The 23,389-nt window shown below is 47.1% G+C and overlaps 10 protein-coding genes across 10 annotated transcripts; 5 read left to right on the top strand and 5 right to left on the bottom strand.

The window, feature by feature from the left end:
* Positions 1 to 3,821: 3,821 nt before the first annotated feature.
* BDV38DRAFT_275085 (cyclin-like protein) lies at positions 3,822 to 5,140 on the top strand (the record flags this gene model as incomplete). Its single annotated transcript, XM_032057952.1, has 2 exons — positions 3,822 to 4,034; positions 4,097 to 5,140. 2 exons carry the CDS (start codon positions 3,822 to 3,824, stop codon positions 5,138 to 5,140), a joined length of 1,257 nt encoding a protein of 418 aa, XP_031908545.1.
* Positions 5,141 to 6,589: 1,449 nt separating this feature from the next.
* On the bottom strand, positions 6,590 to 6,968 carry BDV38DRAFT_210321 (uncharacterized protein). Its single transcript, XM_032052598.1, has one exon. It carries the CDS (start codon positions 6,836 to 6,838, stop codon positions 6,641 to 6,643), a length of 198 nt encoding a protein of 65 aa, XP_031908544.1. The 5' UTR covers positions 6,839 to 6,968; the 3' UTR covers positions 6,590 to 6,640.
* Positions 6,941 to 7,513, bottom strand: BDV38DRAFT_210328 (uncharacterized protein). The gene has a single exon (XM_032052600.1). The coding sequence runs from the start codon at positions 7,341 to 7,343 to the stop codon at positions 7,044 to 7,046; it is 300 nt and encodes a 99-aa protein (XP_031908543.1). The 5' UTR covers positions 7,344 to 7,513; the 3' UTR covers positions 6,941 to 7,043.
* On the top strand, positions 7,382 to 8,164 carry BDV38DRAFT_210323 (uncharacterized protein). The gene has a single exon (XM_032052599.1). It carries the CDS (start codon positions 7,476 to 7,478, stop codon positions 7,875 to 7,877), a length of 402 nt encoding a protein of 133 aa, XP_031908542.1. The 5' UTR covers positions 7,382 to 7,475; the 3' UTR covers positions 7,878 to 8,164.
* A 246-nt stretch (positions 8,165 to 8,410) lies between these two features.
* BDV38DRAFT_261076 (uncharacterized protein) lies at positions 8,411 to 8,702 on the bottom strand. The gene has a single exon (XM_032055993.1). The coding sequence runs from the start codon at positions 8,658 to 8,660 to the stop codon at positions 8,451 to 8,453; it is 210 nt and encodes a 69-aa protein (XP_031908541.1). The 5' UTR covers positions 8,661 to 8,702; the 3' UTR covers positions 8,411 to 8,450.
* A 1,907-nt stretch (positions 8,703 to 10,609) lies between these two features.
* BDV38DRAFT_261075 (uncharacterized protein) lies at positions 10,610 to 11,117 on the top strand (the record flags this gene model as incomplete). Its single annotated transcript, XM_032055992.1, has 1 exon — positions 10,610 to 11,117. A coding segment is annotated over exon 1 (382 nt), but the record flags the coding sequence as incomplete, so codon positions are not given.
* A 3,774-nt stretch (positions 11,118 to 14,891) lies between these two features.
* On the top strand, positions 14,892 to 16,335 carry BDV38DRAFT_275083 (uncharacterized protein; the record flags this gene model as incomplete). Its single annotated transcript, XM_032057951.1, has 3 exons — positions 14,892 to 14,917; positions 15,115 to 15,167; positions 15,200 to 16,335. The coding sequence occupies 3 exons, from the start codon at positions 14,892 to 14,894 to the stop codon at positions 16,333 to 16,335; spliced, it is 1,215 nt and encodes a 404-aa protein (XP_031908539.1).
* A 127-nt stretch (positions 16,336 to 16,462) lies between these two features.
* fkbp3 (peptidylprolyl isomerase family protein FPR2) lies at positions 16,463 to 17,329 on the bottom strand. The gene is made up of 2 exons (XM_032052597.1): positions 16,838 to 17,329; positions 16,463 to 16,758 (listed from the first exon to the last, which is right to left on the bottom strand). Exons 1-2 carry the CDS (start codon positions 17,071 to 17,073, stop codon positions 16,590 to 16,592), a joined length of 405 nt encoding a protein of 134 aa, XP_031908538.1. The 5' UTR covers positions 17,074 to 17,329; the 3' UTR covers positions 16,463 to 16,589.
* Positions 17,330 to 17,386: 57 nt separating this feature from the next.
* Positions 17,387 to 19,357, bottom strand: zrfB (low-affinity Zn(2+) transporter ZRT2). Its single transcript, XM_032055991.1, has one exon. The coding sequence runs from the start codon at positions 18,621 to 18,623 to the stop codon at positions 17,553 to 17,555; it is 1,071 nt and encodes a 356-aa protein (XP_031908537.1). The 5' UTR covers positions 18,624 to 19,357; the 3' UTR covers positions 17,387 to 17,552.
* Positions 19,358 to 20,293: 936 nt separating this feature from the next.
* Positions 20,294 to 21,422, top strand: BDV38DRAFT_210257 (uncharacterized protein). The gene is made up of 2 exons (XM_032052596.1): positions 20,294 to 20,616; positions 20,690 to 21,422. Exons 1-2 carry the CDS (start codon positions 20,388 to 20,390, stop codon positions 21,217 to 21,219), a joined length of 759 nt encoding a protein of 252 aa, XP_031908536.1. The 5' UTR covers positions 20,294 to 20,387; the 3' UTR covers positions 21,220 to 21,422.
* Positions 21,423 to 23,389: the final 1,967 nt, after the last annotated feature.

Genomic DNA, 23,389 nt, shown 5'->3' with positions numbered 1-23,389 from the left:
TGCGTCGTAAAATGCGAACCACTCATTGATGGTTATTTACAGACCGTCAGCAGCTGAAAACTAAAGTCGGTCACTCCGCAATATGTGGGTAGTCATCAAATAGCATTACGATTCTTGAATTTACTAGGAAGAGGCTAGTCTAGGGCTATCCAAAGTATCAAATGAGAAAAGTGACTTCATCATACGCTCAATAGCCGGTAATATATGACATGGATCTATCCATCAGTGTACTGTACCTATCTACACACATACTCCATAATCAAGTGATGGAATTTCATAGCGATATCAATTTCTTTGAAAGGGAAGAGGCGTAAAAATTACCATTCGTGATTTTCTGCTGCAGACCGCAATGTGCAATAGAAGTACCATGAAACTCTGGCTTACCTACAGTAGAGGAATTTACAGTGACACAGCTTGCACAGTAGGCCCCAAATTTGTAAGTTTAATATAAATGGAAAGGAGAAAAAAAAAAAAAAAAAAAAAAAAAAAAAGAAAAAGATAAAAAGAAAAAAAAAAAAAAAAAAAGGGAAAAGGAAAAGGAAAAGGAAAAGAAAAAAATGAAAAACGAAAAGGACAAAATAGTTGGTCACTGAGCCAAGGACCCGAGGTGTTCCTGGCTTGAATAAGGGAGTCAATGGCTGGTGAGGACTGGTCGGTGACGACGGAGATCACCCCACCGAGAAGCCCACCGAAGGAGCGCTGGTGCAGGTTAGAGAGTTTAGATGCAGCCTTCAAGAGCGAAAAATAACGGGAAAAAAAATGAAATAGTAATAAATTCAATAAGAAAATAATAACGATGTCCTGTATAGATGAACAAAGACCTGTCATTGAATGTATATTAGAAAATATTAAAGGGAATACGACCGTCAGCAAGCATTGTAACGTAGGATATGTATTTCCCTGGCTGGATCTAGGGCTCAATGGATCCTGAAAATCGATGATTGTTATACATTGATACGAAAAATCTGGCTCCCTGGAAGGAAGAACGACACAGAAAGCCGGAGATAATTAGTACAAGGTAGTAAGTAACCTTGTACCGTATACGGCCGGTCACTCAGTACTAGGTACCAGGTACCTTACTAAATGGCTAAAATTACGTACCTGGCCGTATCAACGGTATTAACTTTCGCCCTTCAGTAAGGGCTCCCCTCGATCCTGTATGGGCTTAGGCTGCGCTAGGCAGACTTCCCTGCCAAGTACTCCGTACTATTATAATGCTCTATGCGAGGTTCTGCAAATTAGGACTAACTAGTAGTATAGCTACCTACCTCATTACGACTATTGTTGCGGTGCTGAGCATTGATGGAACTCCTATTCTCGAATTCAAACCAGTATCCTGTATCATTCAGTAATTCAGTCCAATTTCCCCCCGGCCACCATATCCTTTGATGGGTCACTGGTGGTTGGAAATGTAGGCATGAGACAAGGCAAGGCGTCATTTTGTCAAATCATTCCATTGTTTCACAATCTACTGGATATGGCATGCTTTTTCGCCTACAGTTCTAGGAGGTGCAAGGTAAGGTCCGTTCGTAGAACTCTCAGCCAACGCTGGTCGGCGAGGTTAGGTATCATTGAGACGGCGCTGAAACAAGGACCGAACCATACGCTTACCTGGTACCTTTCACATTACTGTTACTGCTAATTAATACTGGGAATACTAAACACGATCCTCAATACGGGAAAAGCGTCACGCTTTACCATACGGTGTGGGCAGAGGTAACCTGCAGCGACTCTCGAGACTTCTATCTCCGACTCTTGTCTCCATTTCTGATTCCCTCTCTTCTTTTCTTTTCCTCTACTACACCCGCCTGGAGAGAGATCACTCCTCCTCATTTTTTCTCTCCTCCTTTCCTTCCATCTTCGCCTCCTCTCCCTTTCCTCCTTCCCCCCTCCTCCTTTTCTAGCCTCCCGCCAATTCTTGGAGAGATCTGAGACTGGTCTGCCGGCAAGGATACAGTTGACGGAATTGTCTATATCTGTCGACCCCATCTTCAGCCCGTTGCACTAGCTCTCCAGTCGAGCCGTGTCCGTCAGCTTCTTTGCTTCGACGTCCTCATATTTCGACGTTTGTTAGCTCAAACGGCGATTCCCCTGACCGCCGGTGTCCGATCCGTGACGTCGACGTTGTTCCCCTGATCAAGCTTCTGCCGGTTAGAAGAACGACCAAGAAGGGCTTTTTTTTTCCATCTTTCGTCTTCGTCTCCTTTTCTGTCATAAGCGTTTTTTGTGTATATGATTTGTATTTTGTGGTGATTTCTTGGGAGGTGAGAGAATCTTCCCTTTCCCCTTTCCCTGGTTAAGCACAATCCCCCATTCGTGCGTCAATTGTGTGTTTGGGACAAGACTAGGATGATATTTGCATGTGTCGTTGGTCTTCTATCGATATGGATCCGGTAAAAATTCACTGTGTGAATATGCCCAATATGCTGGCGAATGCCAATGGTTCAAAACCGACAATTGGATAATAAACCTGAATCGGTTGCAACTTTCAACACCTACGAAACCTCCTGCTCCCCCATGGAGCAATTGGCCTGCATATGGATTTCAACAATTCTTCACGACTAGACAATGGATAGATCGGGGCAGGTGGGCGACCGGTTGAGAAAGCCTCAGATAATAAGAATTGGTCGGAATAACGGGTTCTCGTGAGGTTGGAAGATTAGGATGCTTTCATAACACGGGTCCTACGTTCTGGATGAAGATTATCTCATCAGCCGTTCATATCATCTGCAAGAGTGGCTCACATTCTTCAATGGCCGGGGTGGTTCAAGGGGTATTCAGGTGCTCTGGAGAGCATGGAAACTGTCAATATCGTGCATACTTTGGCCACCACTTGAACCTATGACATGCCCAAGCTACAACATCACGCAATTGAAGTCTTACGCACAATTTAAATGAGGAAACCAGAAAGAACACCTGGAAAGGACTGAGTGGCTAACATGACTTTTTCCTGCTCCAGGAGACCGATTTTGATCTTTCCCCCGATACCTTCAGCTTCAACTTGACCTCACTCCCTTAACTGTGGAACTGGTCATTGAACGCCCCGTTTGCATTATCTCGGCTGTGTACAAGAACCATTCATACACCAGAGGGCAAATTGTACGTCGTAACATTCTTGTTGCATTCTGACTTCCCCTGACGATCTCCCTATCCCTACATAGGGCTCGTGCCTGTACTCCCCTTCCACATTCCGGAGTACCCCCATAAGCCGGTTCCTAGGGTGAAGACGTTCGGTCGTCCTTCGCCTTTTGAACTGGTATCCTACAGTCCACAGGTGACAGATCATCTCATCTTGTCCCAGCCTAAATGCCAGACTCGCCGTCACGGTAAGGGTTGTACCGTGCCCTCTGCCCGAAGGCTTTAATCTGGGTTAGTACTCTTATCCCCGGGTTTCCCCCCCCTTATCACCTCCCAATCTTCTTTTGACTTTTACCTTCCTTCATCGACCTTCCTTAACCTCGCATATTTGCTTCGTCTACCTCTCCATTCTCTACATTTCTTTTTTCTGTTTGACTTTTGCAGCCTGTCATTCTCTGAAGGCTTTTAATTTTTAATATCTAATAATACCTTTACTAACAGTCTCTCCTTTAGCTCCGGCCACGAAAGGCTTCAACTGGTTGTCCGGCTCCCTTTCTCCTTTCCAGTATACAGGCTTATCGTCTTTACACTGGTCTTTAATATTCCCAACTAATTCCGCTCATTAATTCGAAATAATCTGGCGACTGTCATTCTCTTAATTCCGTCGTTTCCTGATAGACTCGGCTCTGATCAGGTCCACTCTTTTAATAATATTACCGTCGAGATAGACATAATTCGACATCATGGCCTATCATAAGCGTCCTACGTCCAGCTATCAGCCTTGCGAAACTTTCTTTGTGGAATCGTACGAGGACTTCCCTGCGCCTCGTATGGACCCAAAGGAGCACGCGAAATTGATTGCTCGCGAGCGCCAGTATGCCATTGCGGATGAGCTGTCCAAAATTGCCAGCGATGAGTTCCGTGATGATATTCTGTCTCACATGCTGGACATGGATGTTGGTTACCATATACTCTAATTAACCTAAGTCGCTCTTGGCTAATCTTATCTTCGTCTCAGGCATCTACGCTCCCTGATGTTGAATCGATCGATATCCAAACGGAGATTCAGTGGTTTATGCGCCCTTACTTGCTCGATTTCTTAATCGAAGCCCACACGGCCTTCCAGCTGTTGCCCTCGACCCTTTTTTTGACAATCAATCTCCTCGATAGATACTGCTCAAAGCGTGTGGTCTACAAGAGGCATTATCAACTGGTTGGGTGTGCAGCCTTGCTTATTGCAGCGAAATATGGTGACAAGAAGGATCGCGTACCAACCATCAAGGAACTCAAATCGATGTGCTGCTCCCTGTATGATGACGATATGTTCACACAGATGGAGTGGCATGTTCTGCAGACTTTGGGTTGGACGATTGGACACCCAACTGTGGACAGCTTCCTTCAGATGGCCGTCATAGACACACCATACGATCCCGAGGTCGAACACATGGCATTGTACATCTCAGAGATTTCTTTGTTTCACAGAGAGTTTGTGTCCAAGCCATCCTCTGATCTTGCAAGAGCTTCATTAGCTCTTGCGCGGTGTATTCTTAATAGACCACAGCCTCGCCATACCGAGTGGGCTTCACAATACGATTCGATGACATTGGTGGGCTTGTCTCAGCAGCTTCATCAGCCTTCTCAGATTTTGTTCCGGAAATATTCGTCGGCTCATTTCTCCAGGGTCTCAAAGATTCTAGAGCAGTTTTTGGCTCGTCAAACTTCGGTCGCTAATTACACCCCACCAAGCCCACCCTCAGACATCAACGCTGAGTCCAAACCGTACGAAGGCGAAATTGGACTTGCTACGCCGCAGAAGGCTCCCCATCCGTCGAACATGCCCCACGGATATATCACGCCTCCAATTACACCCGAAAACGATGCCTTTGTTAATGGGGGAAGCACTACCTTCGTGAAAGGGGTCGCAGGGACGAGCGCCTGCTCTCCCTCCCCTACGCCACCACCGAGTATGCAATATGTGGATTCTCATGTATATCAAGAGGCCACGTTCACCCAGGGGCAGCAATTCCTTCAACCACAAATGTCATTCACCACTAGCTACTGAAATCAACAAATCAGTTGAGGGTGCTTTCCGTCAATAGTGTATCAATACATTAGTGGATAACAACATCGTCGCACTGAGCTTCATATGCATAAGTGCTCGATCTGGTTTATGTCTATCATCGATATTCTCAATGCTCGACCGATTACCTATGCGATCGAAGCTTTGTTCTCTTTTTGCATTATCATATTTCTAAAGGGCATACCCATTTCCTTGTGTTTTCATCCCTTGGGAGTTCCAAGTTGCATCTCATTCTTATATCTAGCATTGCAAGCGCGAGCCGTTCGAGTCTTAAATTGCATTTGCCTGTTTACATTTTTTTTTATTAAATTATTTCTTATTTCATATGTGATCTTTCTTTTCTCAGCCTTTTTGGAGTTCAATCCCATTCATCGGCACCCAGGTGGCAGTTTGTGCTTGCTGACCTGAAGATTATATTTGCCCCCCTTTGACCGAAATTCCCCCATCCTACTCAAATACATACACTAATGTGGCATAACCTCTCACCTCCCATGGAATATACTTTTTTTTTCTTTCGCAGGCAGAGAAATGCGTTGTCTGCACCATTCGGAATCTTGGCTGATGGAGAGAGGTCCCCTCCAAAAAAAAGCAGAAAAAAGACCGAAACCAAAAAAAAGACAAAAAAAAAAGCAAAAGCAAAAGCGCCAGTGAAAAAAAATCTTCCACACAAAAGCTGCGAGGTAAAAAGAGTTAACATAGCTTTTGTTACCCTAATGATTTGGACAGCGAGAAGGTATTTGGACAGGTGGATGAACTTGAGCGTTTCCGTGTCAGTTTGGACACATTTGCCCCTCTGCTTTCTCTAGATTTCCTCTTCTTTGTTTCTACTTGGAACCCTACCCTTTTTTTGTGACTCCCAGCAAACTACCCGGGAGTATCTTATTTATTTTGGTGGATGAGCTGAGATGAGATGAGCATAGTATACTACTACCATAAAAAGATCGTAGTAGAAATCAATACATGATACCTTATGAAGGACATCTCCTGTGGAGGGTTATTCCTCTCTACCTTAGTCATGGATCGATGAAATAGGAGATAACCATCACGAGACCTCGAGCCATTTCCATCGCATTATAGAAGGGGCCCATTTATTACATAGACTAAGATCTACTCCTGCTCATCCCACCCGGGTAAGTATTCCGGAGTTTGATTAAAGGCCGTCCCCCCTTTACTGGGTCCCAAAGCATGTATGTACGTATTCCGTATGTCCCTTTGTTATCCTGCCGTGTTGCCGGGCCTTGGTAAACTCCTTCCTCCTGGTCTGAAATCTACCCACGATACGTCGCCCTGAAAGTCCCCAGGGCACAGCGCACCTTCTTCTCAGGGCTCCCCTAAAGAATGTTCCCGGCAGTTGGCAGTTACTTTAATTACCCAATTATTCAAGGGTCAAAAATAGATTAATTTATAATGAACAATAATCAACCGGGGGGGGGAAGATAGTCAAAGTTCACATAATGATAATACATTATATATCCGAAAATACTATACAAGCATAGATGTGTCAATACGTATCACTAATTGAACAGATATAATCAAGGATAGTAATAGTCCTTCGATCCAAAAATAAAAAGCCATCAAGTCATGTCGGGCGTAAGATGATAATCCAGTGAGCGAGTTGAATTGGAATTCAATCCAATGCCCAGCATCAAGAAAGAATCCAGGAGTGAGTGGCAATGACATGACCTGATGATGTGTACCCAACGGAAAAGTGAAAAGGATAATAACAATAATAATAATAGCCAACCACCTGAGATTATTCGCTAATCTCCCCACGCTATGCGGAACGCCGGACCTGAATCAATAGTGGCCAAAAAGGAAAGCAAAAAGAAAGGGTAATATACACGCGTTATAACGAAGGTGAGAAGGAAGGGGGATCAGAGTTGGCTCATGGTGTCGGGGTCCCAACCACCGGTAGGTACACCGCTTGCTGAAGAAGTTTAATGGGCTTCTCTCGTTGGGTGATTGCATGGTTAGATGCAAGGGCGCTGGTACCTCGAAGCTTCAATCGGAAAACAAGGGAAGGGCGACAACCACAGAGTTCATGCCAATTCCGGGGGAATGTATCATGTGCTTTGAATGATAGGGTAGGGCGGGTAAGGGGGAAAAGGAACACAAGAAAAGGGCAATAACGAAGAAGACAAAAGCAAACAAATGACAACCCAAGCTCGTAAAAGTACAGTGGCATCAGTAATATATATACAAGGGCATGGATGTGGAATCCGGGGATCCCAACAAGGGGACGTCAATGAACGAACGGTCAGCCACGGTGGGAACTAGCATCAGGGGGCCATGGTTGCGGTGACTTGAGCGGTCCAGAATGTATAGAGAGAGAGCGTATCCGCCCATTGCCGGTCTCGAACGAGAGACGCGGAAGACGAGAGAAACGAGAAAGTTGTGCTGCCGATCACTCGCCTCACTTTGGGAAAGCCGCGCGGATAATCAGCTGACTAAGAGCCCGTCTCACACCCGCTGGCCAGCAGCAGGTGACCAAAGGCCAAACGCTGGCACCGTTCATTGTTTACTTCCACCGCTGCTTGTCCCAATCGGATGGTCTTGTTTCGTCATATATTTGTCCCCCCTGGTTATGAACGACGACGGGAGGTTGCGTTCGGCGTGGACCTGTGTTGGACCCTATGACACCAGAACGGTTCCGTTAGTGACAGCCCTAGTGCAAGTTGGAGATAATGGCCAAGGTGCAGAACGGGGAACATCATGTTAGTAAGAGTCAAAGGTAGCACTACATACCTCGCAGATCTGTGACAACCACCTGGTCACCGCTACTGCCAGTGCTTGCCAGAGTAGAATTGGACTGGTTGACTTTATGAGGCATGATGGTGGTGGTGGTGGATGTGTTGTTGTTATTGTTTGGAAAGTCGAGAGGATGGTTTGTAGCGAAGAGAGTATTATAGAAGATAAGAGGGGTTGATATGATATGGAGTACTCAAGGCAGAGAGTAGAGGGCGATAGAGGAGGTATATAAAGTAAGGTCAGTGGCGGAGCAAGGCAAAGTCTAGAAGCCCAGGCAATCGTAGGCAAAACAATGAGGTCAGGAGGATGAAGGAGGTGTGAGAGAGATGATAGATTGTTTGTCACAAGAGAGTCTTTGAAGCTTGATTGATTAATTGATTGTTTAATGGTTTGAAGTGGGTTATGGGGAGCGGACGAGGGTGGCCTTTTGTAGGTTTCCTACAAGTATGGGGAAGTATGGGAGAATCTATCCAAAAAGGAATAGAATCGATCATCTTGGGAATTTTAGCTTCGAAAACTAGACCCAAAATTAAAAATAAATAAATCAGAAATCAGAGTAAAAAAAAAATAAAATTAAAAAATAAGAAAAAAAATAAAAAAGGCACAGAACAGATCCAGAAAGTGAAACTAAACTAGTCATTGGGGGTCGCGAGAGATCGGTCATCTTGCAGTGATTCGAACAACTATACCAAGAACAGGCGATGATGTGGATAGCATATTGGATGATGGGACCACTTCCAACGAGGGACGTCATCTCCCTCCCCCAATAATGCAATAAAGAATACAAAAAAAAAAAGGATAAATAATGCTCCCTAATAATAACCTTCGACGCGAAGAAGACCAAGGTTCTGGAATCTGGGATCAGAAAAGGGTCCAAAAAGTTCATTCATTCATTGACTTTCTGACTCCACCGCCTCTCTTTTTGCTTTTACTGCCAGGGGCAGAAAAATAAAATAAATCAAAATCAATTAAATTTAGCTCGAAAAGACGAGGCGGCGAACCGGATGGCCATAACACCCGTCCCTGATTGGCCACTACCGACGCATCGTCGACGGGATGTTCGTAGGGATGATGGTCAATGATTATCTTCAATCAAATCAATCCATCAACCGGTGACAGCCCTCTGTTTGGCTCGGCTTGCCAGTTCGCTGCCTTCTACTCCAGTCCCTCTGCCTGAACATGACTCAGGCCCAAAAAAAAAAAAAAAAAAAAAAAAAAAAAAACCAAGGAGGGCACAATGGCTCCAGCCACACTTCGAGTGTCAGGTTTGCCAGCGCCTGATGAGGCTGATTCAAATACAACTCCTAATGCTCGCCCTGATGTGGCGGTGGCAGGATCAGACGGGCAGCCAACTGGTCCAGAACAATAGTTGTAACTTCGCTTGGAAGATCCCAATGAGGTGCCTAGAAGAAGGGAGGATCCGTCGTCATATCTACCTCAGTTTCACCAACGCAGGTCCATGTGTCCAAAATGAATGATGCGTTGTCTGTATTTTACGTCCTGGAACCGAAAACCCCGTTTCCTATTGGCCTGTAGACCTCCGGGTGGTTATTTTACAGAGTTGTGTACAACTCCGTAACAGGTCAATCACCTGATTGCTATTTATATGGACATTCCTCACGACCACGCCTATTATTATCCACATAACATCATTACTTGGATAAGTAACTAGAGAAATGACTTTGAAGCATCACTTTACGCACCATTCTGGAGCATCCCCATCCCCATACTCAAGGCTCACCCTCGGGATATCTTTTCGAATGTACCTTCCAGTAAGCTGTAACTCTAAATATGGTAGATCCCAACCGGGCTTAGCGCGTCCGGTACCTGTGGATACAAACTAAACAAACCATGGGTGTTACCCATGGTACTGCGCGGAATTAAACACCTCAGCCTTTTTCCATCCCGTACTAAGTCAGTTACTAAATGAGCTCAAGTGGAATCCATCCACTTGGTTTATTCCCCCTTCCAGCGAGCTTCAGGTAGCGCACCAGGTCGGGTGCCGGTCCTTCCTACTACATACGTAGTACATGCAGACTTACACACAAGCCTACGTGCATGGCTTATCTCGCTCGCTCACAAGCTACTAAGCAACCATTGCAGACGCCATATGCCACTTCATCACCAGCCAACAAAACACGGGGTAGTTTATTCCGTCCAGAACGAACTGGAGAAAAGACCTCTCCGTCTAATTGAGACGTGGTGCTAAACCCAATTCGGTCCCCCAGTCCTCTCTACCTCCGGCAACCTAGTAGTAGGATTACTGTAAGTGCCAGCTGTACGAAGTACGGAGACTGGAGGGTACCTATTGCTACTCTAGTCCTAAAACAGTCTAGACTCTAATACCATGTCAACTAAGCTAACCTAACTCAGGTTAGCCTACCTTATTCTCTCAACCAGAAACAAGACGTACTAACTGTGTAGACACTTCAAGGCCCCCTAACTCACTAGTAGTACTACCCTGGAGTACTTACAGATAGATAGATAGGTGTACGGTAACCTACCTTACCAGTTAGTCCCAAAATAATTGCGCAAAAATTGAACTACATGACATACCTATCATGCGGTGTAAGGATGACAGTCTCCGTAAACTACTATAAGCTAGTCGACTAGTAAGCACCACCAGAAATGGAAGAAGATAAGGACCTAGTCTAGTTCTAGTTCTAGCCTGAATTGGGTCTTCGGGATGGGAAAAATGATGGGGAATGGATCCCTAATCAGCTGATCGGTTCGTTATTACCGTTATCGTCCTTTATTGGGGCTCGTATTGACCATTATTATGACTTTCACCGCTAGAATTGGTTGCATTATTGCCTCTCTCTCTCTCTCTCTCTCTCTCTGTGCCTTCCTCTCCGCCTTGCTCGGGGTTTCTCTCATTTGGGGGGGGAGGAGGGAGAGGTGGGTAATGATCATCGCGAGAGTCATTCTGGGTTTCCGTGTTGAGGGGGTGCTGCTAGATACCCATGGCACGACACCCTGGACTGGCATTCCTGGAGTGGTGCCAAGTGTATCCATCTCCCCGTACGTAAGTTGGATGCTACGGTTGTTGATCGGGATACTTGCTGTAACTTGCGCCGTAGTTATTGTCTCCCTTGTACCTTACATAATGAGTGATTTGTTCGGCTTAGTCATGGGTCAACCCCAATGGATTGTTCATCACTGGATCGAGAAGTCTCATATACTGAAAGGTTTAGGCTGTAACCTAGGCATTAATACATGATAGTGAAAATCAACGGGAGAAAAATTAACAAAAAAAGTACGATATGTGAAACTCGTAGCCCGAACGCTGTAGTGAGGCACTCAATCATGTTGACCTTAACGCCCAAACACCTTATCGGTGATATTGCCAGATAAGAGGCTCCCAGTCCATAACAACCAATCTACATCTAGGCTCAAATCATCACGGCCGCTGATTGCCTGCCCTCTTCATCCGTTCTTCCCACCCATTCATACTTCGTCGAATCCCCAGTGTTCTCCTTGTCGGCACTGGTGCCCCGCGCTGCAACCTCGACATTGTAGTCGTGTGATACGTGGTCGCTGGTCGGGCACCTTCAACCGGTCCTTGAGGTCTTTTAACCTCGCTCGCTGCCCACTCCCTTCCGGCTTCGCCCTTGTTGGATATTTCCTTGCCCTCTTCACCGCTGCGCAAGATCGGTTTCTCCGTGGGCTTTGAAGATGTCGCCAGCCACGTGTAACGGTTGGGGTCCGACGGTTCGAGAATCGGACGGGCTGCTTGCAGGCGCTGCGCCTGTGGTCGATACGTTGAGAAGTTCGTCGGGAGCACGCTTTTATTTTTGCCGTCTGTCGTCTGTCCAATGACGTTGTTTCGATCGCCAGGGGCCTTGTGGCAGTGTGCCGGTGCTGATTCGCTAGATTTTGGTTTGGGCTGAGACGAAGGCTTACTGAAGAACCCGAATATGCTCTTCTGCGAAAGGCCAACCACACTGCGTCCAGATGATCCGGTTCCTGCTGTTTTTGATTTGTCCTCGAACCCGAGTCCCGGCTTTTGTTCCTGCCTAGTGGGTGTGTTTGTCGCGATATACTCCCGTGCTGTCGAGAATCCAAGCGACATGGTCGTGGGTACGGAAAAGTTTGAGCCATTCATTGTGTATGTTGAGGCAGACACATACGTGGTTGTGGTTGATATCGAATATTCTCGGCTATACCGTGGTCTTTTAGCGCTAGGCTCCTCTCCTTCGACTGCTCTAGAACCGTCCCATCTAAACACAGCATCCGCAGCCTCTCGACCATCTACCGTCCACTGGTCATCAAGTGTGGAAGGTAGTGAAACCTGACCCTCGAGCATAGCCTCGGAAGTCGGTCTCGGCCGCCGTAAGATGTCAGCAATTCCATAGACGATGTGTTCATGCAGATTAGGTCCTAATAAACGAAATCGTGATTCTATGATTTTTTCCGGAAGGAATGTTGATACATTCGTCGTTTCACCGCTGCGGGATTGCTCAAGGGGGTAACTCAGGTACAACAGCGCCTGCGCTCTAGTCATGGCCACGTAGAGCAGCCGTCTCTCTTCGTCCGAATCCTCTGCACGCGAATGAGGGATAATGCCGTTATACACAGCTGGGACGAAGACAACCGGCCATTCCAGGCCTTTTGCGGCATGGATAGTGGAGATCGTCACTCTCTCCTGTGATTGCTCACCCTCCTCTCCCTCTTGCTGAAGAACCTCAGTGGAGAGCGCCACATTGGCCAGAAAGCGCGACAGTGCCTCTTCTCCCGGATGAGCTTGCTGCTGTGAGAGGCCTTGAATTTCCGGGAGGCTTTCGTCATGCTCATTCTCGTCCCCGGCTGCAGCTGTATCTTCCGCTTGGCCCAGAAGCTCTTCCACGTTCGCCCATTTGTTCTCCTCGTTGGTACCGTACGTCGACGTAAGGTATTCTCGGAAGGAAAGCTTCTTGATCACAAACTCAAGAAGCTTCTTCGGAGCCGAACAGTCGGCGCATTCGAGGAGTTTTTGTCTCGACGACTCAATGAGACCGACAAAATTACCTAGCCCATTACTGGTAGGCTTCGACAAAGTCTTTTCGGTCGACCTGCGACCTTGTGCCACGTCCTTCATGAAGTCCCAGAGAGGCTTGTTCGCTTTCTCCGCACCACTCATTAACGATCGAATCGATTCTTCCCCGATTTTCCTCGACGGAACATTGATAATTCGCAGAAGCGCATCGGCGTTTCCCGGCTGGCTAATAACTCTCAGATAATCCAGAAGTAGTTTGATCTCTACTCTATCGAAGAAGCGTAAGCCTCCAACCATCCTGTACGGCATGCCTTGTTTTCCCATTTCCGATTCGATCTGTCGCGAAAGTGCGGCCGACCTGAGCAGTATCGCAAAGTCGGAATACTTCAGCAGCTTCCCCGTCATGGCAATGCATCTTTTAATTTCGAGAACGATCCACTGAGCCTCGGCCTCCGCTGTTGGCAATTTCCGCAGTACCGGCATCGTCCCTACACTATGGGTTGGCTGCAACCTCTTAGCCGGCCGCGACGAGTCTTGTTCGATAACATCTTGAGCTGAGCTCAAAATGGACCCCGACGACCGATAATTATCCTCTAACAACACAACCGACGTATCAGTATACAGCTGCTGCATACGCGTCAAGTTCTTAATCTCAGCCGATCGAAACCCGTATATACTCTGATCCGGATCCCCGACAACTGTAATCCGTCTATTCTGTGATGCGAAAAGGTTCATCAACTCATACTGGATATGATTTGTGTCTTGGAACTCATCGACTAGGACTGACTGGACGTTTGAAACGCACTGCGGATGTTGTCGAAGCAGCTGGGCGCAGCGTAGAAGTAGATCATCGTAATCGAGTAGATTTGAATCCGCCAGATGCGATTCATACGCTTGGTAAACCTGAACAAACTCCCGGTGCTCCAGCACTTTGGAGGCCTTTACTTGTTTCGCTTCCAAATCCCCCGGCGTCACCCCATGAGCCTTCTGATACGAAATCCGCCCGCGAGCCATATTAGGCTGGATATTGAGCTGTAACCGCTTGACAATCCTCTACCGCAAACAGACATCCAAGTAAGCAAGCCGCACCCCCAAACAATCACAATGTCTAGGGAACATACCCTGATAATAGCCAAGCTATCCCCGGAATCTGCGATTCCAAACCCTTTCCGCAGCCCAATTAAGTACCCATAAGTCACCAGATATCGTCGACAGATGGAGTGAAACGTCCCCAGAATCAATCTCGACTGCACCCGATCCCCAACCAGCTTTGACAGACGCTCCCGCATCTCCCGGCTCGCTTTGATTGTGAACGTGCAGCAGATGACATCTTGCGGTCGATAGCCATGATGGGAGAGGAGGTACGCGACGCGCGCCGTTAAAGTCTTGGTCTTTCCTGAGCCGGGTGGGGCGAGAACCTGGAGTATCGGTGATGGCGACGACACAGCGGCTCTCTGCGCAGAATTCAACCCACCGAGTATCGAATCCATGTGTTTTGGGAATGATTTGGGCGTGTTGGGATAGTTTGGACTTCGTGGGGGGTTCGGCGTGTGACGCGCTCTTATCGCGTGGTCATGTGATTGAATGTATATACTGTGAAGTATGGATGTTCTTGTTCTGGAAACTTTCTTGGCCGTCTCTCTAATATGAAGCTTTTTCGAGGACGTATTTGAAATGTTCAGGTCTTGTTTTGTTGGGTCCATTCGCTTTGGTTGCAATACTGCCTTTAGTATTGTATAGAGAGCATGCCCTAGCTGGCCAGATAGAGGTAAATATGTCTCTATCATATATCAGACCAAATAGACTCGTATATCGGCCTAGTATACGGTTCGGCAAAGTACGCGGTGGGTTATAGAGACACAAGGAACCGTGTTTTGTCATGTGGTATATGCCAAAGAAGGATATCTGCTGGGTACGGCAGCATACAGAAGAGGGAAGAGAGGGAGGTGTAGAGGAGAGTTATGTAGAGCTAGCTTCCTTTGAACACCAGAGTCTGATTAGCCCGGCAGCATGGATCAGGGGTTGTCATTACTCAGGTACTGCAAATGAATGAACTTTTATGTACTCTGTTGGATACGCTCATCGTTCCCATAGCCTGAGTCCATGCTATGGAACTCTGTTATATGATCATGTAGTTATACTGGGCAACAGCGTAGGCATAAGTACTAGGTGTTGAATACTCTTTTCAGACAATATACCTTCTATATCATTTCCATAATGTATAGACGACGAGGTTATCTACGAATGTCTGGGTGGTTAAGCTTAAATTATACTTGGACTCCGATCGTCCGACGCACGGGCCGCATGATTCCTCCGAGCGTCTGGAAATGTGTTCCTGTCGTCATTTCTTGTTCTCTCCGATCTTCAGGCACCTTTCTCGCTTTCACCATCGACAACCTTCGGACCGCCCAGAATGGGCTGGCTAGGAGTGGCTACACTCATTGCGACTGCATGTTTCCTACTTTACCGTCACCCCCCGTCCAGCTGGACGCCTGAGCCCTCCATCTCTCAACCCCCGCCGAAACCAACCCTTGAAGAGCCACCTACCGATCGCGCCACAGATGATGCGAAAGTGAAGGATAACTCCAAACCCCTCGAAGAAAAACACGGAAATGCAGAAGACTCCCAGTCAACACCCAAGGCATCTGCTTCGAGCCCACCGTCCCTCGAAGTACCCACGCTTCGTCTCGACAGCGACAAGGTTGACAAGACAAGCACCACTACCGAGAACCAGGCCGATCAAAAGCCAATCCAAAATGGATCAGCGAAACCTTCAGAGCCGGTTGCTATCGCAGTTAATAATGCCGCCATTTTACCTCCACCACGGCCCACCGCAAGCAGTTCCTCCTTAATGCCTCCCCCGCCGCCACCTCGACTCCGTCCAACAATGTCCCAAACCCAACAATCACAATCCGCTCCCGCGGGACGATATCCCCCGCGCCCAAATCCAGGCAGCTCCCTTCGTCCGCCACCCTCTGCAGCGGCATCGCTACGTGTACCGCCCTCCAGTCGTCCCACCAGCAATAGCCTGGCACCCGTCAAACTCACCGCACAGCCCTCCAATTCATCGAAGCGGGCGGTTCTCGAACCAGGCTACTCCCCCCTGGATTGGGCCGCGCTTACATCAAACCCCAAGAACAACTTGCGGGGTGCAAATCTACCCCCAACTCTGGTCAAGGTGACGCCGTCGATGCTCAAGGCACAGAATGGACGGAAGGGTCGCGATGCCTGGACTTCGTACCAGGGCAAGGTCTATAACATCACGCCATATGTCCCATTTCACCCCGGTGGGAAGGGTGAATTGCTCCGTGGTGCCGGGAAGGACTCGGCGAAGTTGTTCATGGAGATTCATCCATGGGTGAACTGGGATGCCATCCTAGGGGAGTGTCTTGTGGGAATCCTCGTTTCTGAGAACGACGGAGCGACCGAGAATGCTCTCGATGCCATGGACTGATTTATATTTCTTTTCCGCTCTGGTTTCTCTTCGATCGTTATAGACTTGGTGACGACAGATTGTATTATACTAGAGGTTTCGCAATGATACCCGGAGATACAGATATCTACATACATACATATACAGATCAATTTCAAAGGCGTTGTTCCCCGACTCCCCAGTACCAGTACCAGTACCAAACGATACTGTGGTAAAAAAGAGAACCCATATCAAAGATAAAAGTCTTAAGAAAAAGTCTAAAACCAGGGCTTAATTTACAGCTCATCCTTCGAAACACCATCAATACCCACCAACTCCGTCTCAAAAATGAGGGTCGCACCGCCAGGAATTGGCCCAATCCCACGAGACCCATACCCATACTCAGGGGGAATAGTCAAAGTACGCTTCTCACCAATACACATATCCAAAAGACCCTCGTCCCATCTACAACAAACAAAAGCATTAGCCTAAGTCCCAGGTACTGTACATCACAATAAGAAGCAGCCCAAACGAGAAATCTCACCCCTTAATAACCATACCCGAGCCCACCTTGAACTTCAACGGCGAGTTGCGCTTGTAGCTAGAGTCGAACTCGGAGCCATCGGACTGGAGCGTGCCTTTGTAGTGCATCTGGACGGTGTCGCCCTTGACGGTTTTGCGGGTGCATTCTACCTCGTGGGTCTTTTCGATGCCGAGTTCGGCGGCGGTGGAGAGGGAGGCGAGGGAGACGAGGAGGGTGGAGAAAACTGAGAAACGCATTTTGAAACTTGGAGGGGTTTGGCGATTGAGAACTTGTTTTGGCGTGATGGGGTTAATTGAATTGGGGGTTGATGTTTGGGGGTTGCTTAAGGAGGGTCTAGGAAAGGTGAGGAAACGTGGTTGGTTGGGTTCTTCATGCGGAGATTAGATGTATGTGAATTGGCGTAACTCCGTGCTTGGGGGCCTGTCTTTTTAGGTTACCTAAGGCATATACTCCCGCATGTTAACTAAAACCAACGGGATGGTCGTTATTTACTAATCTGTCAGGGTCAAGTAGTCTTTGGAGATTTTATGAACGCCACAGTTATTTAATGTTTGTATATATGAGCAAAGTTTTATTCTTCTTGAAATACACAGTATGAGCAATAATGCAATAATGCAATCTAGCAATAAATCAAACAACCTGCCGATGGGGGGTATATTGAGCACAGCAACACAGCAACATAACAAGACAAAATATAAGAAAGACAGTCATAAAATCAAGCCCATTTTCCAAGAAGCGCCATCAGCAAAGCACCCAAGCATAGGAGGAAAAAGGCGGCCAGGACGTGCTGGATAGGCGCCTTTTTCATCGAGCTACTGAACATGAACTCATGCGCCATAAGCTCCACAAGCGCCGTGTAAATCAGGATGCCGGCGGAAATTGAATCGAAGACTCCGTTAACGATGAGAGTCGTGCGACCCTCGGGAGGGTACGACTTGCGAACACCCAATCCGATCGCGATCGCGATTGGCGTCGACAGACCGAAAATAATACCCAAAAGATATGGGGTAAAACGTTTCGAACGAGGCCAGGGGATTGTAGCCAGTCGGGACCCCAGACCAAGACCTTCGAAAGTCTGATGGAAGACAAGGACAATGTAGAGCGTAACAAATTCAGCACCAGATACTGCCAAGGTCAAGCCGATAAAGACAGAATGGAAGATGATACCAAATTCCAGAATGAAAACGCCAGTCAGCTGCGCCATATACTCTTCGAGGGACGTATCGTGGGAAGTCTTCTCAACATCATGATGTTCGCGGGAGTGACCCAGATGATCCCGGCCGGGAATATGCTTGCTGTCCAAGACCTCAGAACCGCTCTCAGAGCCAGTAGCCTTGGGCTCTACATGGCCATGTTCATGGGCCAATTCATGTGCATGGCTTTGGCCAAATCGAGCATACCGCATGACCATCATCTCGACAAAAAAAAGCACCACGATGGTCATTAGGATAATACCCTCGACCCAGGAATACTCCGTGATCGGGCCAGTCAGGCATTCATTGGTTAAGGCTTCCTCGGCAGGAGCTAACAGATGAATGAAAGCCGTAGCAATGATGACACCGGAGCCGAAGTACTTGGCAACGAAGAAAGCCCACTCTAAATATTTCGTACGTCGAAACTGTCCTGCAAAGACCGGGAAGACAGCACCGAACATCGAACCGACCATGATGACAAAGATGGAGGAGATGCGCAAACCCATGCGACCGTCGTATTCGTTGCCTGCATCACAGGCAGGGGCGGGCCCGGAATCTTCATCCCGGGTGAGAAGGGTGTGTAGAACATCCATATTGGTCCCGCTTCCCTAGAGGATTGGGTAAATTGGAGAGATTGACAGATGACTTTCCAAAAACCGATGCACGACGGCACGGGCCAAGAGCAATAGTTCGCAAAGAAATTCTCTGGCAGGCACGACAGCCCAATAGAACTCAAAGTTGAGGTAATAAGGAATTTGCAAAGATAGAAACCACGTGGGAAACGAACGGCAACACTCGCAAGGGGTGGAAGGTTTTCTTGGACTGCAGGATGCCGGTGCTTGGTATTCTTGGTATATCGGACCAATTTATGGGTTTTCCTGCCCCGCTCCCCTTATATCAAATCCTGTTGTGCAACGAGGTGTCGACTGTTGTGATTGAATGTCCTCAAGGTCCTTGCACTCCACTTTTGGCGTATGTTTAGTGTCTTCTGTATCCAACCAAACGTGGCGGTGGCAGGGATCAGATCTCGAGGTGAGGACCTTGGAGTGTAGCGTGGGGATTTATGTATGCCTAGCACGACTCAGAGTGTATGTCACCTCTCGCACTGTATGATGAAGGATGCGTATCTCGACGTAACGATGACTCGTTCGTTATTCCCCGGGAACCGATGTGAGGGTGGTCCTAGAAGGTACTGTAGACCTAGGAGGAGGAAGATGAATGTCAGAGGAAGTCTCCATGGTGGAAGGGCGCTGAGATTTCGATGTCCCACTTGTGTCGACGTGCGGTTACAGTGGACGAGGACCTTGGAGGCAAGCGGATCTGTTCCAGAGAAGACATTTTCGGACTTCTTGAGGACCTTGGGGACATGCTGACCCTCCTTTTTCTTCATATCTTATTGGTGATCTATTGCTCTGATTGTGGGGCTTTGTTATCACGTGATATGAGTATATTAATCTAACTACTACTGATGTTTCTTTGGTTCGCCATATCTTGGTTCCAGTTCTTATGGATGCAACAGTACAGTATGGGCTTTGCCATGTTACTCCATGTAAATGGTCGAACACAAGCCTTCATTCAAAGGTTAAATACCCATCATACTCTTGTCAACACTCCAGGTTCATGATCGACGAGTATATACACAGTACTCCAAAGGTGATGTATACAAGAAATGAACGTGGGGGTAGGGTTCTTGAATAAGAAAGCGGTGTAGAAAGGGCTCTGGAGGGGTTGGAAAAGGCAGCCGACTTACATAATGGACGAACTAATGATGATCATTAAATGATTAGTCGCCGAGTACGGAGTACGCAGATTGCTTTCCCTTGATGATGATTCTTTTTTTAACCAATATGGTAGAACTGTCAGCCAAGGATTTCTACCTACGAGGCCACTTACTCCTGTTCTAACTAAAATGTTTACCACTGGTTTTGCAGAGCATAACCCCGGATATGGCTTTCCTAATGATTCAGAACCCCCAAAGTTGACATTCGCGAGTGCCTAGTAGGTAGCAACAACGACTTCTCTTGAGCGGCTAGGTATACTAGAGATTGTAAATGCAGTATGCAAATACCTCGAATAGATCTAGATACAGTAACATAATCGGAATACTACCCAGCACATACTGGGTACGAGTAAATATTTATCAGATTCATGACCAGTTCAAGAAGCTTGGCAGAAACCTTCCGATCATGTGGAGGTTAACTGTTATGTCATCCCAGTCAAACCGTCGTTATTTTATTCTAAGTTCGTTTGAAGTTGTACTCAAATAGGTTGTCAACCCCTTTAGGTCCTTTGTTCATGCTCGCAATTTCAGCTGTGAGCTCCAACGCGTGCGGTTCTGAAAATACTCGCATCTTAGTATGGCTCCTATTCGCCGATACCTCAGAATCAGCAAGTATACTATCCTCGAATGCCGGATCTACCTAGAAAACCCATCGGACACGCGATGGCTCCTCGACAGCAGGGAGCCCATCCTTCCCCGGATATTCGCTGCCATTCGCCCGCTAGTTCTACCTAAACTACGCGAGGAGAACGAAAGGCTCTTTGCTCGGAAGAAGGGGAAACCAGTGAAAGACGTGATAGCTGAAGGTATCTATCCCTATGCTAAAGCCACCGCTGAATCCGGAGAGTATACCGTTGGCTAACCATGCAATTGATGTAGACGACTTTGAGGTTTCGTTATTCCTCCGCGAATCCCGAACACGTCACTCACTCCTCACGCGACACAAGGAGTTCGGCGACCCCGATAACACATCGAGCAGAAAAGAAGGAGCAGGAAATCCACCCCGACGTACGAAAGGTTCAAGCGGGACTGCCGATGCTGGAATCTTGGTCGAGAGCGATAGCGAATCTAATGTCGATCTACGCGATATCCCTCAAGCCACTGCAGACGAGAGCGATAAGAAGGGTAAACGCCAACGAGATGCAGATGGAGCAGTTGACACCACAGTCAATCCATGCACCTCGAAACGTCGAAAGGATGAGGAACCAGATGATAAGAAGTTGCGTTTCAGGACGAACTATGAGGGGTTCAACATCTACGGATGGATGTTATGCCTACTCGTTACTCGCAAAGGGGATAAAGTTAGAGTAAGCACGGGGTCTTCGGAGCCTACGCGCCAGGCTCTAATGGAGGAGTGGATGTCCACTCAAGCTCAGGGGGATGCGGATGAAGAGCAAGATGTTAATTGATCTAGACATCTTCGCCAGACGAAACAGGATATACACCTGCAACCATGCCGGGCCTCGAAACTCTGTGAAGCATACGCTCGCTATCCCTCGCCTCGTCAGTGAAGCGGTAGCCCAGCTCCAGCGCAGGATTCGCTAAGGATAGCGAAGCCAGTGTCAAAGCCAAATATTACAGCATGGAACGAATACGAGCGAATTTGGAAAACAAGGGCTACTTCCCGTTCATTTTCCTTTGACAGATTGCGAACATCTGATGAAGGCAAATTACTACGATGTTGGGTAGGATTCTCTTGGCAGCAACCTTGCTCGGAACCAAGCCAGGGAAATATTGCTCTTTAGCACGGCAGCCAACTGAGAGCAGCCCATATGACACCATCATTGGGACTGATAGCGGCGACTGTTTGTTCACTACTCCATCACTTTAGCAGAGATCAGGTCGATCTTGTTTATCTTACCTATCACATGGAAGATGGATATGATATGCACAGTCACACATGAAGAGAGGTAGTTCTTTACACAGGAATGACAAGGAAAACGCTGAAGCAGAAATCGCGTGTACATGATGCTTTTGGAAGACTCCCTCTTAAATTGACCAATCCCTTGAACTATGCAGCCACCTTTGATAAGTCTGTACAGAAACCCCAAAAATATACTAACAGTCTTTAGAACATGCCCGTTATCATAATTAGCCGTCAAGGTCAACATACAGCCACAGGGGAAATGCTGTGGTACCAAAACGTGCGGCCTAGGAATCATAATTTATTCTTTGTTTACTAAGGGTTATGCAACATGTGTGTGTGTGTGTGTGTGTGTGTGTGTGTGTGTGTGTGCATATATAATTCACCATAGTAGTGGGTAGTCCTTTCAGTGAACATCACTAGTACGAGCAAATCTCGTGATACCGTCATTTTTGATTTGTTCCAGGAAGCCCTATGCAGATTCTGTGCACTTCTGAGTAAATTTGTTTATTTAAGCGCCTATGGGGTCCTTTATTCGAAATCTGTTCTCGTACTAAAAGTCCCGCATCTTGTTTTTCGGATTTACGTGTAAAATACCTTAAACATGCTGGATGCCTCACTAATTGACATATTTGGTCTGCTGCGCTATAACACCGTTGCATGGTGGATACTCAGATATGTTTAGACTCACCCTTGCTATAATTGCTACCTTTCAAATCCATAAGACTATGAGCATCTGCACAATCACTTCATACCAGTTATAAAATTGCCAGTACCAGTCTACTTCAAGAACTACTACATCGCGTTATGCAAATTTCGAAAGAGCCCCATCTATCCAAGCGCCCAGGGGGTCTAACGTCCACTCTCACCCTCCGTGTGTTCCTTGTTATCAATCGCATAACTCATAGTTAGCCCATTCCTATTCGTCGTTATATACGGTACGAAAGTGACTTCTCTCGTGCTGTCTGCTCTCCAGCCAGATCTTCTTTGTGCACTGTGCGCTTTCAAATGAACCGTGGACCATCCTAGCGATATATAACCACCTACAAATTCCCTCAAATCATCAACCACACCCACCACCAGTCCTCTCGGGTCATACACCACGCACTTTCCAGAGCCCACCTGGCCCCCATATTGGTCTACCATACTCATTATTGGGTTTCGCAGATGCACGTACTTCAGCACAGAGCGATGTCTGCAAATGACCCTAAAATGGATATACTTTCCAAGTATTTCACATCCTTATACCATTCCACCATATACCCTGCAGGGTCTAATTAACATAATATGATACGACTTGGTTTCTGGAGAAGTTTCATCATTCGACAGCCCCACTTGACCTTGATACCTCATTTACGTGCTGCTCTTAAGCTGGTTTCTGGATATCTTAGTTGTAGATCTTAAGTATAGCACTGTCAATCAATACCATAAATTGGACTCTAATGAGTAAGCACAAATGCTGTTTCTAAAAGTAACTATGATGATGAGCCACATTGATTTGCCGCCTGAAACATGCATGGCAGATGGTATTAAGATGTGAAAGACAAAAGAAGAGTATAACGGATCAAGAGAGGGATTTATGAGTTCCTGAGGAGAAGTATTAGGTATTGAGATTTTAAGCTGGGTTTCAGCTCATTTATACGACGAGGAGCGGCCCCATCATTGTTTATCGTTTATCATTGTCTCTTCTTACCTCATATCATCAGGATTTGAGG

The sequence above is a fragment of the Aspergillus pseudotamarii genome (assembly GCF_009193445.1).
Source record: "Aspergillus pseudotamarii strain CBS 117625 unplaced genomic scaffold BDV38scaffold_82, whole genome shotgun sequence".
In the NCBI taxonomy this organism is placed as follows: domain Eukaryota; kingdom Fungi; phylum Ascomycota; class Eurotiomycetes; order Eurotiales; family Aspergillaceae; genus Aspergillus; species Aspergillus pseudotamarii.
This window is presented reverse-complemented; position numbering and strand designations above follow the sequence as displayed.

Coding starts and splice junctions, on each gene's coding strand:
- BDV38DRAFT_210321 (XM_032052598.1), bottom strand. CDS start 6,838: ATGTCATTGCCACTCACTCCTGGATTCTTTCTTGATGCTGGGCATTGG.
- BDV38DRAFT_210328 (XM_032052600.1), bottom strand. CDS start 7,343: ATGCCACTGTACTTTTACGAGCTTGGGTTGTCATTTGTTTGCTTTTGT.
- BDV38DRAFT_210323 (XM_032052599.1), top strand. CDS start 7,476: ATGTATAGAGAGAGAGCGTATCCGCCCATTGCCGGTCTCGAACGAGAG.
- BDV38DRAFT_261076 (XM_032055993.1), bottom strand. CDS start 8,660: ATGACGTCCCTCGTTGGAAGTGGTCCCATCATCCAATATGCTATCCAC.
- fkbp3 (XM_032052597.1), bottom strand. CDS start 17,073: ATGCGTTTCTCAGTTTTCTCCACCCTCCTCGTCTCCCTCGCCTCCCTC. Junction 16,759..16,837: donor TCGGGTATGGTTATTAAGGG/GTGAGATTTCTC, acceptor TGTTTGTTGTAG/ATGGGACGAGGGTCTTTTGG.
- zrfB (XM_032055991.1), bottom strand. CDS start 18,623: ATGGATGTTCTACACACCCTTCTCACCCGGGATGAAGATTCCGGGCCC.
- BDV38DRAFT_210257 (XM_032052596.1), top strand. CDS start 20,388: ATGGCTCCTATTCGCCGATACCTCAGAATCAGCAAGTATACTATCCTC. Junction 20,617..20,689: donor GAAAGACGTGATAGCTGAAG/GTATCTATCCCT, acceptor CAATTGATGTAG/ACGACTTTGAGGTTTCGTTA.